General features: G+C 39.8%; 1 protein-coding gene across 1 annotated transcript; it reads left to right on the top strand.

Annotated features, from left to right (window-relative positions):
• The first annotated feature begins 410 nt into the window (after positions 1–410).
• Positions 411–21,931, top strand: LOC126366722 (rapamycin-insensitive companion of mTOR). Its single transcript, XM_050009937.1, has 24 exons — positions 411–657; positions 775–1,054; positions 3,007–3,138; positions 3,686–3,912; positions 4,566–4,788; positions 6,037–6,190; positions 6,643–6,747; positions 6,987–7,112; positions 7,201–7,869; positions 8,296–8,484; positions 9,183–9,391; positions 9,873–10,260; positions 10,396–10,619; positions 11,075–11,282; positions 11,815–12,079; positions 12,389–12,920; positions 12,997–13,115; positions 13,569–13,659; positions 14,024–14,167; positions 14,781–14,942; positions 15,298–15,443; positions 15,768–16,181; positions 16,560–16,675; positions 18,689–21,931. Exons 1-24 carry the CDS (start codon positions 621–623, stop codon positions 18,920–18,922), a joined length of 5,394 nt encoding a protein of 1,797 aa, XP_049865894.1. The 5' UTR covers positions 411–620; the 3' UTR covers positions 18,923–21,931.
• Positions 21,932–22,254: the final 323 nt, after the last annotated feature.

Here is a 22,254-nt window from a genome sequence, read left to right as displayed (position 1 = left end):
ACTGTTTCTCGTCTGCATTTAAGTGAAAAGGCAATGGCAAAAGAGTTTATAAATAATTTAATAACACCTACTAGTTAAAAATTTGGTCAATAATATCGTAAAGAAATAAAAATAGAGAAAACAGTATTTTTCTTTTATTTTTTTCAGCCGGAAGTTGGCCTATATGTCGATTTAATCGATTCGTTTTTTATTGATTTGACAATCACATTCCTTCGAGTTGCTAAAATTGTCTATTGAGCATAGCATGGGTCATAGACAATTTTATTTCTGCTTATATACAATTAGAAATAGCAACACTGGTATAACCTCATCGCCGATTTGTTTACTAGTGGTCTTTATGTCACTCAGATAGAGTTTAGAATAGCACCGAAAATTAATATACCACAGCATTATTTCACCGAAATTGTGCGTGTAGTGTAGGCGATATGCGATTTGGGCGACTGTACAAAAGCAAAAGCACGCACGATCTGTCAAATATGCGTAGCAGGAAAACAGGGTTTTATTAAATTTATTTTTGGTGCGTGTCTATTACTAATTTACAGGAAAGCTTTGATGTATTCAATATAACAATTATTTACTTTCACGTCCATTAATTTGTATCGATACAAAATGTTATCATAATGGCCACCTTCGAAAATTGGTTGAACCGTAAAAAAGGTATGTTCCACTGTTTTATTACTGGTATATCTTGAAAAATCATGATGATTGTGTATTTGCTATCTATGAGATATATCTACAAGTGTTAGTTACCTATGTTTATGATAAATTTCGCAGGTAAACACGGTGGTGATTTGTTCAAGTTGGACATTAAGAATAAAACTCCTGAGCAGAATATAGTGGACATTATACAGGGCTTATATGTAAAAAAGCCAGTCCAGAATGAAATCTCACCGACGAGCAAGAGTGGGCCCTCAGAGTTCAGGACAGGGCTCCGATGCACACCAAGAAATAGCTCTGACAACCGCAGATTGTCCTACTTAAATGCCTTAGTCACACTTTTATGTAAAGAAGATAGGAGTAATTTGGGTTTTACGGTTGATGAGTTAATGACATGGTAAGTACTTCAAACTTATGCTTTTAATTTAATATTTACAAATCTGTTCTAAAACTGAAGGTACAGGAAGGTTAATGCTATTATGATATAAGTGCTTTGACTTGACTTACATGAAACATGTATACTTTGCATCTATATTTATTATTAGCCTTTATTTCAGACATTACATATAGACTTTTTTATGTTTTATTTTTGCCTGTGTGCCTTCTGCAGGCAAAGGCCTCCCCCAGCTCCTTCCATTTTTCTCTGTCCTTCGCTATTGTTGTCCTTCCTCCACCTGCTGTGTTTTTTATTTCGTCTACCCACCTTCTGAGTGGTCTACCTCTTTTTCTTTTCCTATTACTGGTGAACCAAAATAGCATTGTTTTGGACAATTTATCTCTCCCTCTAACTGTATGACCTGCCCACTTCCATTTAAGTTTTCTAATTGTGACTGTTAGGTGTATCTTTCGTTTTTGTATGTTTTTTGATAGTTGACATTTTGGTTTTGAGATCATTCTTTCTCCTAAAATGGGATAGCACAAGGAAGAAGAAATCATTCTTTAAGACATCTATATAAAAACTAGATGTCGCGTGGTTCGCTCGCAGCAAGCTGCTCGCGTGTCTTGTTTTCCCGCCATTTTTTTACCGCGATAGAATTTGACCAAGACTTGAATAAGTCTCGTGAAATCAAAAAAGTTCTAGGTGCTATAGTTTTGCCGAGCCGTAGGGTGTCTCCCTGATGCGGAGCAGTTTTTCAAGATGACATTCCGATCACACCCCTATACATCAATTTTACCTTTGAGACATTTTCTGGAAAAACAAAATTTTGTATGGCGGCCATCTTGTTTTTCGGCCATTTTGTTTTTTTTCACTGGCGATAAAATTTGACCAAGACTTTAATAGGCTTCGTGAAAACAAAAAAGTTCCAGGTGCGATAGTTTCGCCAGGCTGAAGGGTGTCTCCCTGATGCGGAGCAGCTTTCGAAGATCGAAAAGTATTTCCATACTCAACATGATGTTTCGATCATATTCCTCATACATCATTTTTACCCCCGAGGCATTTTCGGGAAAAACGAAAATTTCGTATGGCGGCCATCTTGTTTTTCCGCCATTTTGGTTTTTTTTCACCGGGGATTGAATTTGACCAAGATTTAAATAGGTTTCGTGAAAAAAATATTGCTCTAGGTTTTATAGTTTTGCCAGGCCGTAGGGTGTCTCCCTGATGCGGAGCAGTTTTTCAAGATCGAGCAGTACTGAAATACTCAACATGACGATCCGATCACATCCCTATACATCATTTTTACCCTCGAGGCATTTTCAGGAAAAACGAAAATTTTGTATGGCGGCCATCTTGTTTTTCCGCCATTTTGTTTTTTTTTCACCAGGGATTGGATTTGACCAAGATTTAAATATGTTTCGCGAAAGAAAAATTGCTCCAGGTTTTATAGTTTTGCCAGGCCGTAGGGTGTCTCCCTGATGCGGAGCAGATTTTGAAAATAGAGAAGTGTTTTCATACTCCACAAGACGTTCCGATTACATCTCCATACACAGTTTTTACTCCCGATGCATTTTCTGAAAAAACAAAATTTTGTATGGCGGCCATCTTGAATTTCCGCCATTTTGATTTTTTTTCACCCACAATAGAATTTGACCAAGATTTAAATAGGTTTTGCGAAAAAAAATTTGATCCAGCTATAATAGTTGCGCCAGACCGTAGGGTGTCTCCCTGATGCGGAGCAGTTTTCCAAGATCTGGAAGTTTTCCCATACTCACCGGGAGGTCCCGATCACTCCCCCCATACATCATTTTCACCCCCCGACACTCCTTCTGGGAGAACAACTATGTCAGTCAGTCAGTCAGTCAGTGGGTTTGTAGCTATATATAATATAAAGTCTAAATGTACAAGAAAGAACAGCCATCCTAACTCAATATTAAAACCACTTATGACATATAATAATATTTTATTTCCAGTATTCGAATAAGCCTAGTTGATGAGTCTATGCTAATAAGAGCTGCAGCCCTAAGAGTGCTACGATATTTGATAAACACGGAAAGTGATGTTGCAACATTCAACACACTAAAACTTCCATACCTCGTCACAAGGTAAATTAATAGTGTTTAGTTTTTATTGCTGATATTATGCTAGCTGATAATTAAGAATGAAGTAAAGTAGAACAGATGATATCAGTAACTTATCTTTTATTTTAACTTTAAAGTAAATTTATGTAGGTACTCAAAAAAATGAATATAACTGACACTCGAGATTACTAATAAGGTAGGATATACAGAACCATAAATATATATTTTTTTATTGAAAGTTTTGTAACCACTTTTGCAATCTATTAAAAATAAGTTATTATATAAAATATATGAATCCTGAGTCTAATATAACAAGTGGGACTATGTTACTTAATTATACTGAGAAAATACTTTAATTGAATTGATTGTAAAGCTATTGAACTGTGCAGAATAATGAAAATGAGACATGCCTTGTTCAGAGGCTAGCAAATGTACCTTCTTTATTAAGTCTGATATGCTCTTTCTATTCTCTTTTGTTGATTTGTATTTCGTATGTGCAATAAAATATTTGTTATTTTACGTTATATCCTTTACACTGTGCTTTAACTAAATATATATGTAAATGGTGCAGGTCTATGGACCTTATGCTCCGGAATGAAGAGGAGCGCACACAAGCACTACGAGTGGTACGTCGTGTGATCGGCGTTGTGGGCGCGGGTCAGTCCCGGCGGCAACGCGCGGCGTTTCTCGAACATGGGCTGTTGCGTTGTCTTGCTGCTGTAGCCCGGGCGGGGTCAGCTACCGATGGCACTGGTGATCGGCTCGCCAGGCCCGCTATCGCAACCCTCGCTGAAATATGTAAGTTACTTTTATTTTATCTTTCTAGCTCAGTGGTTCCAAAAGTTGTCTGAGCTATACGATCTATTTAATACAAGTTTACAAACTCGGGACTTTTCAAAGAACAAACATACCTGAAGTCTGCTTGGTCAGTTTGTTTGTTGTTCTGCGTACAGGGCACACTATATTCGCTCACGGCCCACAAGCGGGTCGCGACCCATAGTTGGGGAAACCCTGTTCTATCCCATATTGTCCCAGTGTTGGAAAAAGCTTTCCTTTCATCTTTTTACGCTTCTTGCCTTTATGGTGTTCAATGAAATCTGGCTGAGATAGCAACATAGTCGTCGTTCGTCAACAATAGCTCTTTTTTTAATACGCCTGTCGTCAGGGAGGCTAAACGAGTGGTGTAGCAAGTTCGTCTGTAGAGGTTTCCAAGAAGAGTGGTTCCTCCTTTTTTCTGCCACAGTGCGTTAGCGCTATAAACTAAAATTTTAGAAGCATCCAACAAACTGCTGTTGTGGGTTTTCGACGTAACAATCGATCGACTTGGCGATTGGTAGATAAGGATGGCCTTGTAACCGGGAACTGGACTATCCAAAATGCATAGAATTTGTGGAACTTGTAGATCAACTGTAAAATGGTTTCGGGAATATCAACATTCGCGTTTTGTACAGGTGTGTTAAACCCAGAAGTGTTCATCATGTGCGGCGGCGTCAACGCAGTGACGCGGCAGCTAGCGGAATGCGCGACCCCTCGCATGGCGGAAGCTTTGTGCGGAGTTTTACTCCACACGCTCAACCAGCCGGCGTCGCGCCGCGCGGCTCGCCTCGACCTTTCCTGCCTCGCCGCGCCATACTGCGACTTCCACGTGCGACCCGCTGGCACTGACACCACTAGGTATAAATCTAAATATATAAAAGGAGAAACTGACTGACTGACATATCAACTCACAGCCTAAACGGCTAAACGTAGGCACTTGAAATTTGGAAGGGACGTAGCTTAGGTACCGTAGAGGTGCACTAAGAAAGGAATTCCCGGAATTCCCTCGGGAACGGGAATTGGCGGGAAAATCCTTTTGTATGAAAAATCTAAACCGCTTAAGTTAGACGCTTGAAATTTGGCATGCAGGTACCTTAGTTAATATAAATATATGCCGATATTGTACCGTTAGGCTTAGGTCTCAACTGGAAAGGGCAGAATGACTTTATTCAATTTATGTATATGTAATTGATCCACCCTCAGGTAAGGGACATTCCCTTACCAATCTGCTAACTAGACATGTAAATCAGCAGAAACTGAAAATGTATTAAACTACAAAAGTAGCTCGGTTAACGCGCAATTTGAGATACCAACCTGTTGGAGTAATTGGCAAGTTATAAAGTAAAGCTGTTAGAATCGGAAACCCTACCTAGTACTATCGAAAGTCTTTAAAAGGGCAACTAATATTTTACTGTTTTCCACTTACCCCTTTTACACCTGCCTTGTTACGCCTGTTATGAACTATTTGCGCCTAGCACTTGTTACGGATGCCGATAATACGCACCATGTCTTCGTCATCAATATTTATTTTCTTCTCTCGTGTGGGTTGACTTTGTGAGGTCAGAAATTTACCTCACCAACAGGATTACTTTTCGGCCGCCAGGGGCTCATGAAATGGCTCATGTAACAACTACTTATATACTCAAGTAAATCTTCTCTTCTTATCGTGTGGGTTGTGAGGTGGAATACCAACCTCATCAACCTTGGTGTCAGGGTTATTACTGAGTCGCCAAAGGCCCCTGACATGGCTCAAGTAAATAGTAGCTGGAGATTATTGTGGCGTCTGAAGCATCATGACGTTTCCACATGAGTCATGGCTCATGTTACTGTTATTTCTTTACACTAATAAATAGTAGCTGGGGCTTAGGCCAGGCGCGCACTACGAGTTTTTCGCCGCGCGGCAGATAAAAGCAGCAGCATAATGTCGCACTGTAATACTGCGCTGCTGCGGTGGCTCTGGCGTCAAGTGCGCGCAATACAATTTAAAACTGTTTGGTACAGTATTACGGCGCGGAAAGCGGCGAAAAACTCGTAGTGCGCGTCTGGCCTTATCGTGGCTTCTGAAGCATCTGTGTTAAATAGTAACCTATTGGGTCGTTATTGTAGGGATGAGCGTGAGATGCGGTTCACATGCAGTCGTCTCTCCCTGCTCTGCGTGCTGCGGAGTTGGCCCGGTCTGCTTCACTTCTGTCACCCATACAGCTCGGGCGGGCTCAGGGCCCTAGTGGCCGCGCTATATCTGCCTCGGTTGGAGGTTCGAGTGAGTATGGCATCGGATTCACATTACCATAATCACTGTTTTAGACATAGACACAACACAAATAGACTATATATTTCTTACTGCTGGGCAAAGGTATTCCCTTGAATCAATCACATAAATTTCGTCTTTCATATATGGGTATGGATCATACTCCACTAATTGCTCGTACTTATTGGCACGCAATTCTTAAACAAGTCAAATATAAAAATAGGATTGTTTTTAGATCTTTTTAAAATGACTTCTATTCTTACATACCCATCGATAAGATCAATAATGTCCTGAATACATATTTTTTAAGACCAAAGACAGCCAAACGCTGTTCAGGACATCATATGAAGCCCATTATGGTAATATTTTGCCAAACCCTCGTCTGTAATAACTTTTATACCTAAGAATTTATACCTACATTGCTTTGAAATATGTTTTATAATGTAAATTTTATTATTTTTCAGAAAGCGATTTTGGATTTGTTGTATGAATTGGTTGGGTTGCCGCAGCCCGAATGGACGGACGAGATTTCAGTGGCGTTAGATGCTGTTGATCCGTCTGATTTTCAAGTGAGTCTTTGTATCTTTGTAAATGTGCCATTGTCACATGTGATATAACATGCATAGCTTCGGGTTTTTTATTTATTTATTATGGACAACTTACAGCTAGCTTTTTTATAGTATCATTAATCAAATCCTAACATAAAGGTAGAACTTCCTTATGCCACCACTGTCTAGTGGAACATACTTAAGCTCCATGCTGTAATAATTTAACAATAGGTTTAGTAAAACCTAACAATTGTTTTCAGGACTCATGGCGACTGAACGAAGGTTTCGTTGCCGCAGAGGGCACTGCCATATTACCTCATTTGAGTTCCACTGGTCCAGATATAACTGAGATTCACCTGGCCCTTCTACTTCAGTGTTTCCTAGAGGTAATAAGACTTAGCAAGCATTCTTTATCTGGTCTTTCTTGAACTTGGGTTATTTAAATACTTTAAATGTGATGTTTTCCACTTTCAGGCTGGTTTACTAGACGGGTTGGCTGAAGTGATTGTTACAAGTGATACATTTATATCTGTCCGGGCGACTGTATTATTAGGTCAACTATTGCATTTAATACACCTTTTTCTACCTCCTCAATTATGTAGTATAACTCCGGCGCTCCCTTCGCTGATGTCGCAAGCATCAGCGGGGAAGCCGCAGGCCTTGGCAGCGGTCGCGGCGTTGCGTAGACTGCACACTATGCTCGAAGCCCGACCCGCAAGCAACAGTTTGTTCCTAGACCACATCATTCAGTATTGTAGTGGTGCATTTAGAGAAAGAGAAGAAGACACGACGAAAAGCAGGAAGGAGAAAGACAACGCGAGTATGGCGAAACCGAAACAGAACATTTCGTTGTACAAGGAGAGCAGCATGGAGTTTCTCGATGAATCTGACAATGAGAATGAGCCAAAGCAAAGGCACAGTATCGGGTCTCGCGCCGATGTCGCTACTAGGAATGTGAGTGCGCTAGTGAAAAGCAAAAGTGTTAGTTCTCGGACTAGTGCGGCAGTGAGTAAAGTGACGAAAACGGCCAAGTTCCTGAACATATTCGAACGCGAGAGCGACAACCTGATTCGGTGCACGCTCGTCATGCAGAACAAGGACGGCAACACGTGGAATTGGGAGATCATCCGGACTATTCTGAAGGTGAGTTATCCCGTCACTTTAATTATTAACATGTGAGCAGATGTATATTGTTGAAAATTAATAATTTTAATTATCGATGTTAAACTGGTTAATGGTCAATAAATGTAAAGAATATTTACACATTTTTTAAAGCAGTTATGTAGTTCATGAAATATCATAGTTTTCTTTGATCTTACATTTCCAAGTATTACTTAATATTCACGGAATGGGTTTCCTGTTAACCGGAAAGGAGAGGAGACATGCGGAGATGTACGGAATCGGGTAATCACAAGGTGTGAGAGAGCGATTTCTGCATATCTTCGCTCGTCTTTTTCACTCCCTTCTGGTGGAAACTCATTTGACATTCTATAATGACGTTGCGAGATGGTCTCGCTGGCAGCGAATGCCGCTGCCATTATTGTTACATTTTATGTATGTGTTACTTAGGAGAGCGACGGCCCCCCTTTACTAAACCTGAGCGAGAGCGCGCACAAGGCGTGGGTGGCGCGCATCATGAACTACCTGCGGCCGTCGTCTAACAAGTACTCGCACACGGACCTGGCCGCGCCCGTGCACGCGTACGCCGCCACGCGCGCCGGCTGCCAGCTCGTGCGCCACCTGCTTGCGCACTATGACGTCAGTATTTGCACATACTCTCTACATATACCCCTACATAGATACGTCGTCCAACAAGTACTCGCACATGGACCTGTGCCCTAGGAGCTTAAAAAGGCCACATCGAAGCAATTGGGTCGTGTACGAGGTTCAAGATAAATTATGAAATTCTGATTAGTAAATAAAGCCAGATCAAAAACTAATAAAAATCATTTTCTTTTTTCTATTTAACTTAATTGTTAATTTTAGGCACGAAAAACCTACCGAAAAACGTAATAATAAGTCCGACATTTAATCACGTTTTTGTATGACGTCACAGTGTGCTTTTTCGTACAAATTCCATAGTAATTTCGTGTTTTCACGTTTAGTAAAAAGTAACTGATTTGATTCGTTGGAAACTACCCTATTCATCTAAATATTGCAGTTTGACATGTGCGAATATATATTTGCAATATTGCTTTTTTAGATAAATTGCTTCGAAATGGCCTTTTTAACCCCTCTGTTTATCATTACTTGCCGAATCGACCAATCACAGCGTACGGGAGAGCGAGATAGAAAACGCTCTATCGCTTGTGGTGATTAGTCTATCTCTCCGCTCGTCTCTTTTTTGAAAAACACGCGTGATTCTGAAATAACAGAACCTTAGAGCGAGATACCTACGTCTTTTTACTTTTACCAACCATATTTGAACAAAACTACTACCAATTACTTCTTTTTAGGTCGACTCCCAAAGGATGCTGGAAGAGCTGTTCTACGACGTGAGCCGTCAGATCGAAGCAATAGAGACGGGCCGGAAAGCGCACGAGTGTCTGTTCAGCCCCCAACACATGTGTAACACTATGTGCCAGATGTACTTCCTGTTCATCGGGCAGCTGTGTCACTCGCAGACCGGGCTACGACTGTTCAAGCAGACTAGGCTGTATGAAAAGTAAGTGTTGTAGATATGTTCACAGCTTTAGCGATTCGATATTCTATTAATCTGCGATAAGGTTACCACTGGACCACATGTAACAAAGAGTTCGACAGTTATACATTTTTCGAAGTCGCCATAACTCATTATATTGCATACAAATTCCATCCTCCCTATACCACATCCCGGTCACTCGATAAATAATCTCATTCTTACCGTGTGCTGCCTAACGCTTAAGTGCGAGCGAGACAGACAGTCCGCTTACCGCCATTTTAGTAAGACTCAGAGGGGGTGAGTTCGGTGTCCGATACGAATTGGTGAGGGGCGGAGAGTGACCGTTCTATACGTTATATTATTCTTTATTCTATGCCTATACTCATGTTGTCAATTGTTTTGATACACACGAATCGCGTCACGCTGCGCTGTAAGATAGATCGCTATAGGTAACCTTTTTGAAGATGCTAGTGGATCGTTCAATTAATAGACTTTAAATTTTCAGTCTCCTTGAACTATCAACGAAGACCCACCACAGTTGTTACGTAAAGCTGGTCATATCGAGTCTGGACTACACGTTAGACTCGTATCCTCGCGACATTCTTGCCAAAACCCTCACTTGCAACATAGAAGCCTCAAGACTGTACGCAACTCAGTTCCTAAATGTTCTTCTGCGAGCCTCGAGAAAGTCTCGAGAACTAGTCAGAAGAAAGTCCAAGTTGAAGAAGAATTTCGTCCAAGATCATATAAGATCACATAAAGATGATGGGGATTCTCCCGGTGTTGATATGGACACGTGGATACTGCAAATGCTTGTTGGCCAAGTGAAGGATGAGTCGAAAGTTGTCGTCAAGTGCGCTCTTTCGATTTTGGAGGAAGCTTTCAGTGTCTCGGTGAGTACAGATAACAATCGATCTACACACTAAAGAGTGGTAGAATTATTCAAAAATGACACTTCCCTTCATGGAATCTATCTTAGTCATGGTTCTGTAGTCTATTTTGTCTACAATATATATTTCATCTTTCAGACCTATGTCGAGAAGATGATGCCAATGAAAGACGTCCTATGCCAGAACTGTAGACTGGATAAATCCGCGGATCCTTCTACCCTGGATTTCTCTGCCGTGGGCGACCGGGGGTACCTTCTATGGTTGAACCTGGAGGTCGCAGCGGCAGCGCAAACGGGTGACTCGAAAGCCGTCGCTTTCCTCAAGAAACATTTGGATTTCTGGACCAAAAGTTACAATTATAGGTATGCACAAGGCTTTATAGTGATAAGAAATATGTTTTAGATGTTCAGTTCTTTTTATAATTTAAATGTGGTCCTCATCTGCGGTTTCTGCACGGGTTTGCTATCGCGGGCTGATTTCTCAATTGTCGGATAGCGTCTATTCGTAGAATAAGGTGTTCCAAATTTGAATATTTAATAAAATTTTGCTATTCCATTGGCAAATAATTTATCCGTTTTAATAGCATTCCCTGCGTCTATCGCCGCTGCCGCGTAGTTTGCATTAACGCAACCCGTGCAACGGTCGCTGATTGCCATAACACTTCGGTTTCTGAACTCAGAATGTGGTATATCTATGTTTTTACTTACGGTTTTATGTCATGTCAAAATATGATTGATAGAAATGCAAATGCCGTTTTATTGAATATATTACACAGAGTATTACGATTCTATCAATGTGCCACTCCGTCCGTGTCCAGATACGCGCGCCTGGTGGAGGCCGGGGTCCAAGAAGCGCTGACGCTGTGCGGCGAGGGCCGCGCGGGCGGCGGCGCGGGCGGGCCGGGCGCGGCGCGCGCGCGGCGGCCGGCGCGCGCGCCGCCGCACCTGCACGCCGCGCTGGCCGCGCGCCCCGCCGCGCCGCACGCGCGCGCCTTGCTGGCGCACACGCTGCCGCACCACTACAAGGTGCGTACGACTCACCGACTGCTGCCGTCACAGCACACTCCCTAAACGCGTACCGTATCTGTACAACATACCGCCTGTCCACGTACGACAGGAGTGCTAAAGAGTACATTTTGTAAATGTTTATTTAAACATCATAACTGTGTAAGCTAACCCGTAAGTAACACCTAGTCATAATGTACGTAATTGAGGTGTGCAAATTAAGCCATTGCATTCGATACCCAACACAATACCATTGGAAATTATTATTTTTCGTCTTTAGTTTATGTCCTCTAGAGGGGGCAACATTGAATTAAGCGTGACACCGTACTATTATTCCTTATTCTATGATAACGCTACGTAGCCTATATAGATAATCAAGACGCTGCTAGTGATACCTCATTTGTTAAAAGTATGTCATAAAAAAATATATTTTCCAAATCAACATAACAATACGTGATTAAGTCTTCCCTTAGAGTACTTTAAAAGACTCATTACGCTACATAAGTCCATATTACTCCACTGACGTAAAACACATGTTTGTTTTTCAACACAGTACCTCCAGAAAAAGAAGTGCTCAACAGAGCAAGAAATATTCGACTTGAAAGCGTCATTATGGGCAGTGGGCAACACAGCGGTCACTTCTCAAGGGCTACAACAGCTGATGAACCTCACTAACGGATATCTAGAAGATTCGGTACCGGTGCATATAGTACGCCTGGCGAAATACTGTCCGGTGTATTCTGTCCGAGCGACCGCATTCTACGTGCTCGGACTTATCGGGAGCACTTATGATGGCGCGAACTTGCTTGCTGACCTTGGTAAGTGAAGTTACTCTATTTATTTTTTATAAATTTAGATATCTAGATTATATTTATCTAGAGATTGTTTTTTTTTTAATAAACTTAGATATCTAGATTATAAATTCCTATACGATGCCACATAAGTCAAAAGACGGACTAGCTATTATGTATTATTACTATTAGCTTGGAAGAATTAAAATTCCCTTCAAAGGTTTTATTTGTAGACAAAACCTATAGACATACAGAAAAACAACCCTATAGTTGTACAGATTATAGACTTTATTGTCAACCTACACCATATCAATGTTTTATTTATTTCATTCAAAGGTTGGCTATGTGTAAGACACACGAGACACGACCAATTTCCAATCATACCTGACGAGACTTATCTCAATCTGGACGCGACACACAATTCGGTCACCTCACCCGACCGCCGCTTCAACGCATTCGATGTGGAAGTGAGCGAACACTCAGACCTCACCGACCAGAGCGTCGCGGAAAGTTTACACTCGGAATACACCAAGCAGAAAGAAGAACAAAAGGACCAAGACGTAGTCGACCACAAAATGAGCTTCACAGACCGAAGAGAACCGGACAAGAGGAAGTCTCACACGCTTCCAATTCAAGGCGCCTCTAGTTCGCACGATCGGCCGACGTTGTCAGAATCAAGAACTGTTGACATATTGAGGGATTGCTCGAACTATGAAAGACCTGTGCACACTCGGCCTGAGAACCGACTTCTGATTGGAAGGATGAACTCTTTGGAGCAAGCTCATGAAGGCAGGGTCAGGAACACAAGCGAATCGAGCACCAGCGGCGTTAGCAGTTGCGACTCGTTCCTTGGGAAATATGCTATTCCGTAAGTATCTGTTTTAAACAGTTATTTATTTAAAGGAAACAGTAATCTGACACGATAATCAACCATTTTGTTACAGCGATAGAGTGCTAACTCTGAGCCCGATCCCAAGCTCGTCGAGTCTGTACGGAATGAAGAGCAGCAGTAGTTCCCAGCGACCGAAAATATCGGACTTACAACGCCGGACCTCCACGTCAAGTAAGTCACATAAGAAATCAAATAGATACTTTTAGGTTTATCGATATAATGACCGAAATGAAAAGAACTGAAAAGTGCGTTAAACGGTGCAAATGTTCATCCGTATTCAAATACAAAATTCAGAAAATATGTATCTTTATTCAGTAGGCAAGACACCATGATACCCCACCACGGTGGTGGCGTAAACAATTAAAAACAAATCACGTGTCAAACACAAAACAATTTCAAAAAAAAATATGGGCAAGGTATAAAGTAGTATATGACAGCAGTTGACAATCCAATATCAATAAATAAACATAGGAACTTCATTATTGTGGTGTGGTTACCTAATAAAAAAAAATGACACCACAGTGGTGCGGTTTCGTGGTGTCGTTGACAATACATGCTAATATCAATAGCTTGTAGCGTAATATCAGTCCTAATGTTGAAATTGTCTAATAAATCTTTGTACAGGTTTCACTGCCCCTGATGTGGCTAGTTCACCTCCGTCGCAACTGGATATGACAGGTTACGCGACATTGAAATCACTGAACAAACATAGAAGGTATAAAACAACTATCTTATCACATTATCTAATAAAAGACAGGATAAATATACTCGTTGCCGCTTTTACAATCTTATTTTTGTGCAATAAGGTCCAAATAAGCATGGAGAAACAATGAATATGATGGTTAAAGGAGTTTCTTTTCTTCGAAGATTGTGCGTATTCGGGAGGAAAGAAACTAAAACACCTCTTAAGTTAGTGCCGTCCTTCACTTACAATAAATGCAAGAAGGAGATAGAGCTAGTTTTTCCTGTAGTTAGTCCTGTCAAATTAAGTCAAAAGTTAAAACTAAGTCGGTGGTTACCCAAATCGGCGCCATTGACCTTTGTATCTGCATTTTTTTTTAAATTCTTTTTATTTTCAGGCCCCATTTATCAGAAAGCGCGGCGACATCTAGCGACATTGACGATTTGAGTTGGCTACTAACGGACTCAAATCGTCGCTCGAAACCTTTCTCCTCACTTCGCGATAGAGCTAAGTCTACAAGAGAGAGAATGACTAAGATGAGGTATGTAACTTTGATTAAAGTTTTATAATAATAATCATATTCAAACTCAGCGACACACATACCCTTTATAAGTTAAAACGACTGGTTGCTTACTGCTGTTTATATTATACCTTGCGTTAATACAAATAGCGTATATGGTGCTTGTTTATGTTTTTTGAGAAATAAATAACTTTTTATTTATTGGGGATGGACTAATGATCAGTTTCCACGGAAGAGGGACGTAACAATCACAGCGCGTAAGAGAGAAGACGTTCTGCCGCTTTACGACGCCGTTATTGGTCGTATCTTGCATATCTCTGTTCTGCTTCATTACAAATTTCGCTAATGTTTACCGTGATCACTGACATCCTATAAACAAATATACTGACATTCGCTAAGGAGTTTTTCTACTAAAGTTTCCGAACCGTTTTGTAAATAAGTATACATTAAGTAATGTAGATAGCATAAGTTCGTGCCCTGAAATTAAGATGATATGTCTCTTCAAATGTCAGTGTCGTTACGCGTCGTCTATTGTGACAAGATGCTGATTTTTTAGAGAGATTGGTTATCTATTTGTTATACGAGGTCTATGCCCGTGATTAAAAATCTATATAACCCCTTACCGTCCCGTCAGCCTGCTAGACTACGACTGGAAGCCACTATCGGTGGCAGAAGGCCGGCAGTCCCCGCCGCCGCCGCCGCGAGCCGCCCGCCGCCCCGCGCCGCCGCCCGCGGCCCACCCGCCCGCTTACATCGGCATCTGCCTGCCCAGGGACCTGATGGAGTTGTTTCCAAGGTCAGTATGGTATTGGCGCACCAGGTCTTTGACACAGTGGCCACAGCATGGAGGAAATTTTAGTTCAGTAGCGAGTATCACGGAACATTATTTTTAGTAAAATTGTGTTTACTCCTACATGGTCCATTAGATGGTGGGTTGCCATAAAAACGAAGCGGAGATATGTCCAAAAATCGACCAATTGATTCCTTACGTCGCCTCTATTTTCCGCTTTGATGAAAACCTAACCTAACATAAATTATAAATATTTCTAATTAATAACTTTGACCCACACTTCTTATTGACAAGATATATTTCTCTAGGTGAAATGAATGACAAATTCATGTCATTAGTCGTCTTGTTTTTGTTACCATAGGGAGGATGAAGGGAAGGAAGAGGAGGGTGACAAAGAACAATCAAAGCGTACTCGAGTGCCGTCATTTCTGGTCGACTCGAGCAACGCTAGCACGGAGAACAAGTCGCGCGCCACGCCGGACAGCCAGAAACTAGCTGCTTATAGAGGTTAGTGAAGTCTTAAGTCGTCGGTTGTTTCCTTACAAATTGCCGACTATAGAAGGCGACGATCAACGATGATTTAGTGTGATGGCGCACTAAGAAACTTCCACTCACTAAACACCTGACAGCATATCCAGAACTTGCTAGCAGATATTCGAGCTGCGGGACTGGTCTGGTAGAGACTCATGTGGTTGTTAATTGGAACTATTAGTTTGTATGTAGATTAATGAACTTTTTCTAAACAATTCACGTTGGGTGAATGAAATCCTGTGTTCCAGACATACTAGAATAAAATATCAGTTAATAAAAACATCATGCTTTCCCAACCAGGTGGTGACATAGTGCGATCAGCCGTCAACTTCGTAGCGAGTACGATGACAGGCTGCGGCGGTCCAACCGTGACTGGCAGACTCGGCACCCTCACAGCTTCACGCGAGGCTAATGTTGCCACCACAGACGCGCCCACTGTTGCCAAACCTACAGACACGAAAGCGCCTAGTACGACTACTAGCGAAACTGGTACGAAGTCAAGCGCGGCTGGAAGTGACGCGGGGACGACTTCGAGTAAAACCGGGGTGGTAACCAAGCCCGTGGTGAACACTAGTGCGCCCGCCAGTGAAACGGGTCACACTAGCGCCGCGGTGGTCAGGGTTGATCGCTGGCGGCATTCCACTGCGGACTGTTTGGCTTGCGTGCCTACGAGACCGCCTTCGTCGCATGAGCTCCGCGAGGCGTTCTTTGCTGGTAAGATTTTTAGCTGATTGTTACATTCAATTTAACTAAAGATAAAAAATACACATACAATGGCCCTAATTCCCGCAGACACTATAATCATTCCTAATTTTACATTTTATAGTGACAGATGTCAATTTTAAAATAAATGAGTAAATGAACGAAAAACCCGAATGAATGAATCATTTGATTCGCCCGGGTGATGCATATTTAGGCATCTTGCTGATGACAGGTATAACTTAAAATATAATTAGATGGATACTGTAATCAGCACCAACGTTAGATTCTTTGTCCAGTTCCTTGAAACACAATTTATTATAATAAATAGTTGCTGTTACTGTTATATGCTATGCCAAACAAAATAAAACATTGTTTACATTGGTGTGTTAGGAATGGATGCGTCGATGGAGGCTGGTGGCAGCGCGTCACCTATGCCGGAGCGGTCCCCGCAGGCTCAGGTTCTGCACCACGTGCACTTCATGGCCAACCCTATACATTTGCGACAGGTGAGCAACAGGTGTGCGTCAAGCTAGCGGCCTCAAAAAAAAAATGGACACGAAAAAATAATTTGACCATACCAAAAAATAGTACTCTTATTGAAAAAAATAGTACCTGTTGTAAAAAAATTAGTACCATCACGGTTCTGGATTTATAGCCATGTTTTATTGCACTTGCTAGCTTGACGGTGAGCGAAATTTGGCGAGAGTTAACGACAAGGTCTTTCGCTTTGATTTAAACGCCAAAAAATAGTATCGAAATAGTACTCACCCCCTGCAAAATACCGAAAGTAGTACTTCAACGGTTCCAAAGTTATAAAGGTAGTTCTTTGATCCCGCTAGCTTGACGTTTTGAAAATACCTATTATCTGGGGAATGCTTGCATACTTCAGTTTGTAACTAATGTCAATAAACTCGTATGAAATAGTACTCCCTACCATCATAATTTGGACCTGATTCTCTTTGTAGAAATATGTCAAAAAGTCATTATAACCTATGTCATACATTTATCAAGACGAGTACAGTCGCGAACAAAATTATTACACATGGTCAAGAATGTTGTCAGATTTCAGTATTTTTCCCCATTTTTGGGTAAAAATTGGTGAAGTGCCAGGGTTGTTAGATGAAAGTAATATCATTGTTGAAACTCTTTGAGTTATTCTACAAATACTGCAAATTGTTTATTAACAAACACTTCGATCCGTAACAAATTCAACATGAAGGTATAAATTATAAAATAAAACAGCAGATTAAAAATGTATTATGATGTATTAAAATCACAGATTGTTTTCGATAAGAACTAGACCCATGCAGCCATTTTCTGTTAAAATTAGTGCATATGGGTGTATGCAATAGGAATTTTTTGTAATAGCAGCACTGAAGTGCAAAGAAATGGTAGGGTAGACCTCCAAAATGGCAATACTTACGAATAAATTGTGAGGTTATGTAATTGTCTACGTGACTGTATCAACAACAAATGTATGGCATAGGTTATGATGATTTTTTAACATTTCTACAAAGAGAATCGGATCAAAATTATGATGGTAGGGAGTACTATTTCATACGAGTTTATTGACATTAGTTACATACTGAAGTATGCAAGCGTTCCCCAGATAATAGGTATTTTCAAAACGTCAAGCTAGCGGGATCAAAGAACTGCCTTTATAACTTTGGAACCGTTGAAGTACTACTTTCGGTATTTTGCAGGGGGTGAGTACTATTTCGATACTATTTTTTGGCGTTTAAATCAAAGCGAAAGACCTTGTCGTTAACTCTCGCCAAATTTCGCTCACCGTCAAGCTAGCAAGTGCAATAAAACATGGCTATAAATCCAGAACCGTGATGGTACTAATTTTTTTACAACAGGTACTATTTTTTTCAATAAGAGTACTATTTTTTGGTATGGTCAAATTATTTTTTCGTGCCCATTTTTTTTTTGAGGCCGCTAGCTTGACGCACACGAGCAACAGCCGTTTTTTCGAATCGTTCGTTTTCTATTGGCGTGCGAAAGTATATACTCATTTCAGATAGCACATCTGAATTTGTCATTTACAGATGAGTCAGGTATATGTTTTAGCGCGCGATCTTAACTTTGGGGCGAACGATAAAAAAATACAAGCCCTGGATTATTATACTTATAATAAAAGTGTCCCCTTTCCGGGTATACTCGCCCATTTCACAAAAGCGACTGGACGAATTAAAATGAAATCATTATTGACATTAGGCGTTTGATTAACATCTGCGATCTTCTCGTACATCTGAACGAAGATATTTAAGTTAGCTCAGGGTACAGCTAATAGTAAGTATAACATTACTCTGCATCCATTCTATTCAAGAAGAAATTATTTGTGTTGTAAAGTTGCGTCGCGTCTTCTTTCTCGATCTCTGCCTGATGTTGTATCTAGGAATGAGCGTATTAACTACTCTCACTTGAAATAAGGTGGTAATGACGATCACAAATTAATATGTTGTTTGATTTTTTCCTTTTCGACAATAATTAACGCCGAATATCATCTTTCACAGACACGTTCGGCCCTCATCTCTCTCAAGCAGCGTCACCCGGACGTGTTTCGCAGTCCATGTGTATATTCCGACGTGTGCTCGTTGATTGCCCGGGGAACGTACATGCTATGTGCCCGTCGGTTTCTTCACGAACTATTCCTCGACGTAAACTTCGACTGCTTCGCCTCCGAGCCCGTCGCCGTACTAGCGAGACATACTCCGCTGCCGTCACCAAGTACGTCGCGTACCCAATAGTATACAATTATACTGTACTACTCCAGTGCTAGGACGGGCGTTTCATAGGGGTAAGTGACCGTGGGAGGTCTTATTCGTCACAAAATTAAAAGGTGATTGTTAAGGCCACGCCTTCCACGGTGATTTCTAGACTTTACCTAAATGCTTGGCTAGGTAATCGGTTTCGCGATCGTAACACCAGCGGGTCTATTTTGTAACTTTTACATCTTGGACGGATAACTGAGACCTGTCCAAATCAATTTAATTGTGGTAATTATCAAACGTGGCCTGGTGCAATATTTTTGGGATTCTAAGATGACAGCTGCTTCTTTTAACAGAAATTACGAATAGGCCATTTGATAGACCGAGCGTATTGTTTAGTTGCAAAATATGTCTGCTGGTCATCTTTACATGTATCGCGATCCCGGTCACTGAACCAGGTGTCTTACGATCATACCCGTAAGATAGCATGGTACAACGAGTTATGCTCAATCCTATGAAAAACCGCCATTTCTTGACGTAAGTGTTTTATACATGAGTGTTACCATTAAATTGGTATCTCAAACATTCCAAGGACTTAAATTTTATTGTTGAAAATTAAGCGAATTACTAACGAACTTAATTATCACTTGTTACATATATAAAAATCATTATAACTGTAAGTCTTTTACTAAAAGTTAAAAATTGCCTTGCAAGGTAAATTAAAAACATCAGTCGCGCGTTTTATTTTATTTTTTTCAAAATGGCAACGGAGCCTGAGATGACGTCAGCGCAACTAACCTCGAAATTTTAGCTGTCACTTTTGAGCATACCTTGTTTTGTTGTACCATGTAAGATAGTACACCTAGCATGGAATAGTACACTTTATTGGGCTATGCGATTGAGAAACCTTAATGTTTGCCTAAGTGCAGGCAGACGTATTTATAAAAGATTATTTCTTAAGTCATTGCGACTGTTGGCGTGAAATATATATGCTTTTTGCATAAATTGTGTCTGACCAATGATTTCTATAAATTGGCCAAATTCAATCTTATGACACGACAGTCGTAATACGTATAAATTGTGTTGACATTTTCGTAAATGTGCATTTTTGATATGATAATTCGCAGCTCGCCTGCAAAAAGCTAAGTTCAGCTTTTATTTATTTAATTAGTAAATATAACAGAGTTATTATCATGGCAGGTTATATGTAACTACTAATAGAAACGTGTCAAGAAATTACTAATGCTATGCTTCGCGAGTCCAACAACACGTCGAGCTGGTTATAAACGATATTATTGTAAGCTTTTCAACAGTGAAGTCATATCATCTTGACTTTTACTATATTTATTGAAAGTTACTTCCCACTTTAGGATAAAGTCAATCTTTTGTATAATTTTGTATATAAATGTTCACACTAAGATCAGTGTAAAAAATTATGCAGAGTGCAGCCATTACAATAAATTCAGCGTATAGAAAGTCGCGATGTTTAAAGCCTATCTACATAATATGCTTGATAAATTATTTTATTTTGTAAGATAAGTTATGTAAGGCTCCTAATGTTATGTATTCGATTGAATCAGTTCCGTTTAAGTATTTAACAACTTGTGTGGTATAAGATATAGAACATGTTCCTTGCTAACATATTTGTTTGCTTTGTTGATCGAACTTATTAAGTGAATCTGATGACTTGCATTTATATTTTGTAATATAGTGGAGTGGGACGCCCCGTATGTCCCATCAGACCGTTCTCAAATCACCTCCTTCCATTACAATATGACAATAGTGATGACTACAGACTGAGTATTCCACCATTCCCTCTGACTACAACAGGTAATTTTAGTGATGTATCCCACCTACGGCAACGATACGAGATGTTTCCTAATATAGTTTTTCATATTTAGATGCAAATTATAGTCTTAAATACACGATTGTGTTCAAATTGTTTCTTATATTTGCATTTAATTTCGTTATTCACCTATTTGAATAGTTGTTATTTATATGTAAACTCAAACAGAATAGCAATTTATGTTATTTTAATGATATTGTAAGTATTATTCATTATAAGAGCAAGCTGGATGACACATATTGCTGTTTGTTATTTTCTTGTTAATGTTCAAGGGTAATATGTTATAGATTAAGTTAGTTTTCTTTTCGTTTTTTTTATTCTAGACTTTCTCCTTAATAAGTCCTCAAAGACGCGACGCAGTATTCCTACAGCCTATTAGCACTATCCCTGCTAGTTATTGTATCTATACTACCTACTTATACCTTCTCTGCATTTAAGACCCTAGTGTAACCAACATTTTTAGTTGTTGTGAAATGGCAAAATTCTGCATCTGTGTTCTAAATGTTTTATTTCTTCAACTGCTAGTCCTTATTTAATAAACTTTTACTTTCATACTGTCTATCGGAAAACAAAAACCCAGAAAATGTTACGGTAATGTTTAGAACAACTGCACTAATTTTTAACATCAATTTTTTGGTTGTTATTTCAGTTAATTCTAGTCTACATACTTTTAACGAAAGTTAACAAAAAGAAACGCAATCTAATTAGTTATCCACACAACCGCTTAAGACACTGAAAATAAAATAATTTTGTTATAAAACTTACTAGTTACAAATAGGTAAGGTATGTTTAATTTTATTATAAGAAATATCGAAATATTTTTATACGAAAGAGTTTAATGAACGAATTTTGTTAAGAGTTAGTGCATAGTTCATTAAATAGTAACTTTTCTGGCCTAACATGAGAATTATAATACAATAAACTAATGTTATTTTTTGAAATCCTCATATTACTGTATACATGTAACGCAAAAGAAGTACTTGCAATGTCACGCATATAGTTGTGTATCTATTGTACGATTTTGATAAATGTGTGTGTTTGTACATTATGTTTCTGAAAAACAGATACTAAAGAGCAAAATGAAATATAGTGCCATTGTACTGGTTCCTTAACATATTATAACAATGTTGCAATATTATTACAGACTATCAATATGTCACATTCACTATTCAGTATAATAAAAAACATTATTTTATACTGTATAGGTATTTTGTTTCATTTATTGAGGTAGTTCCAAGCTACGTTCCCCAAAAATATATAGATTTTCCATTGTTTATCCTCTAATTTCATGGACAACAGACACGGATGAATGACAACCCTTGTTATTACACCCTCAGATTACACCCAGGCACAACATCAAAATAAAGAGGAGCAATATAGGTAGAAACGTAAGTCCGTGTTGCTCTACGTTCTATACGTATCTGATCCAAATATCAAGCAACAATTATTTATATAAATGCCTCAGCCGTTAGATTATAGATTATCAAATCCGGGATCTCGGACCTTTTACATCCCTAAGTTCCTA

The sequence above is a fragment of the Pectinophora gossypiella genome, chromosome 5 (assembly GCF_024362695.1).
Source record: "Pectinophora gossypiella chromosome 5, ilPecGoss1.1, whole genome shotgun sequence".
NCBI lineage: Eukaryota > Metazoa > Arthropoda > Insecta > Lepidoptera > Gelechiidae > Pectinophora > Pectinophora gossypiella.
Note: the sequence above shows the minus strand (reverse complement) of the source record. Positions and strands in the feature narration are given on the sequence as shown.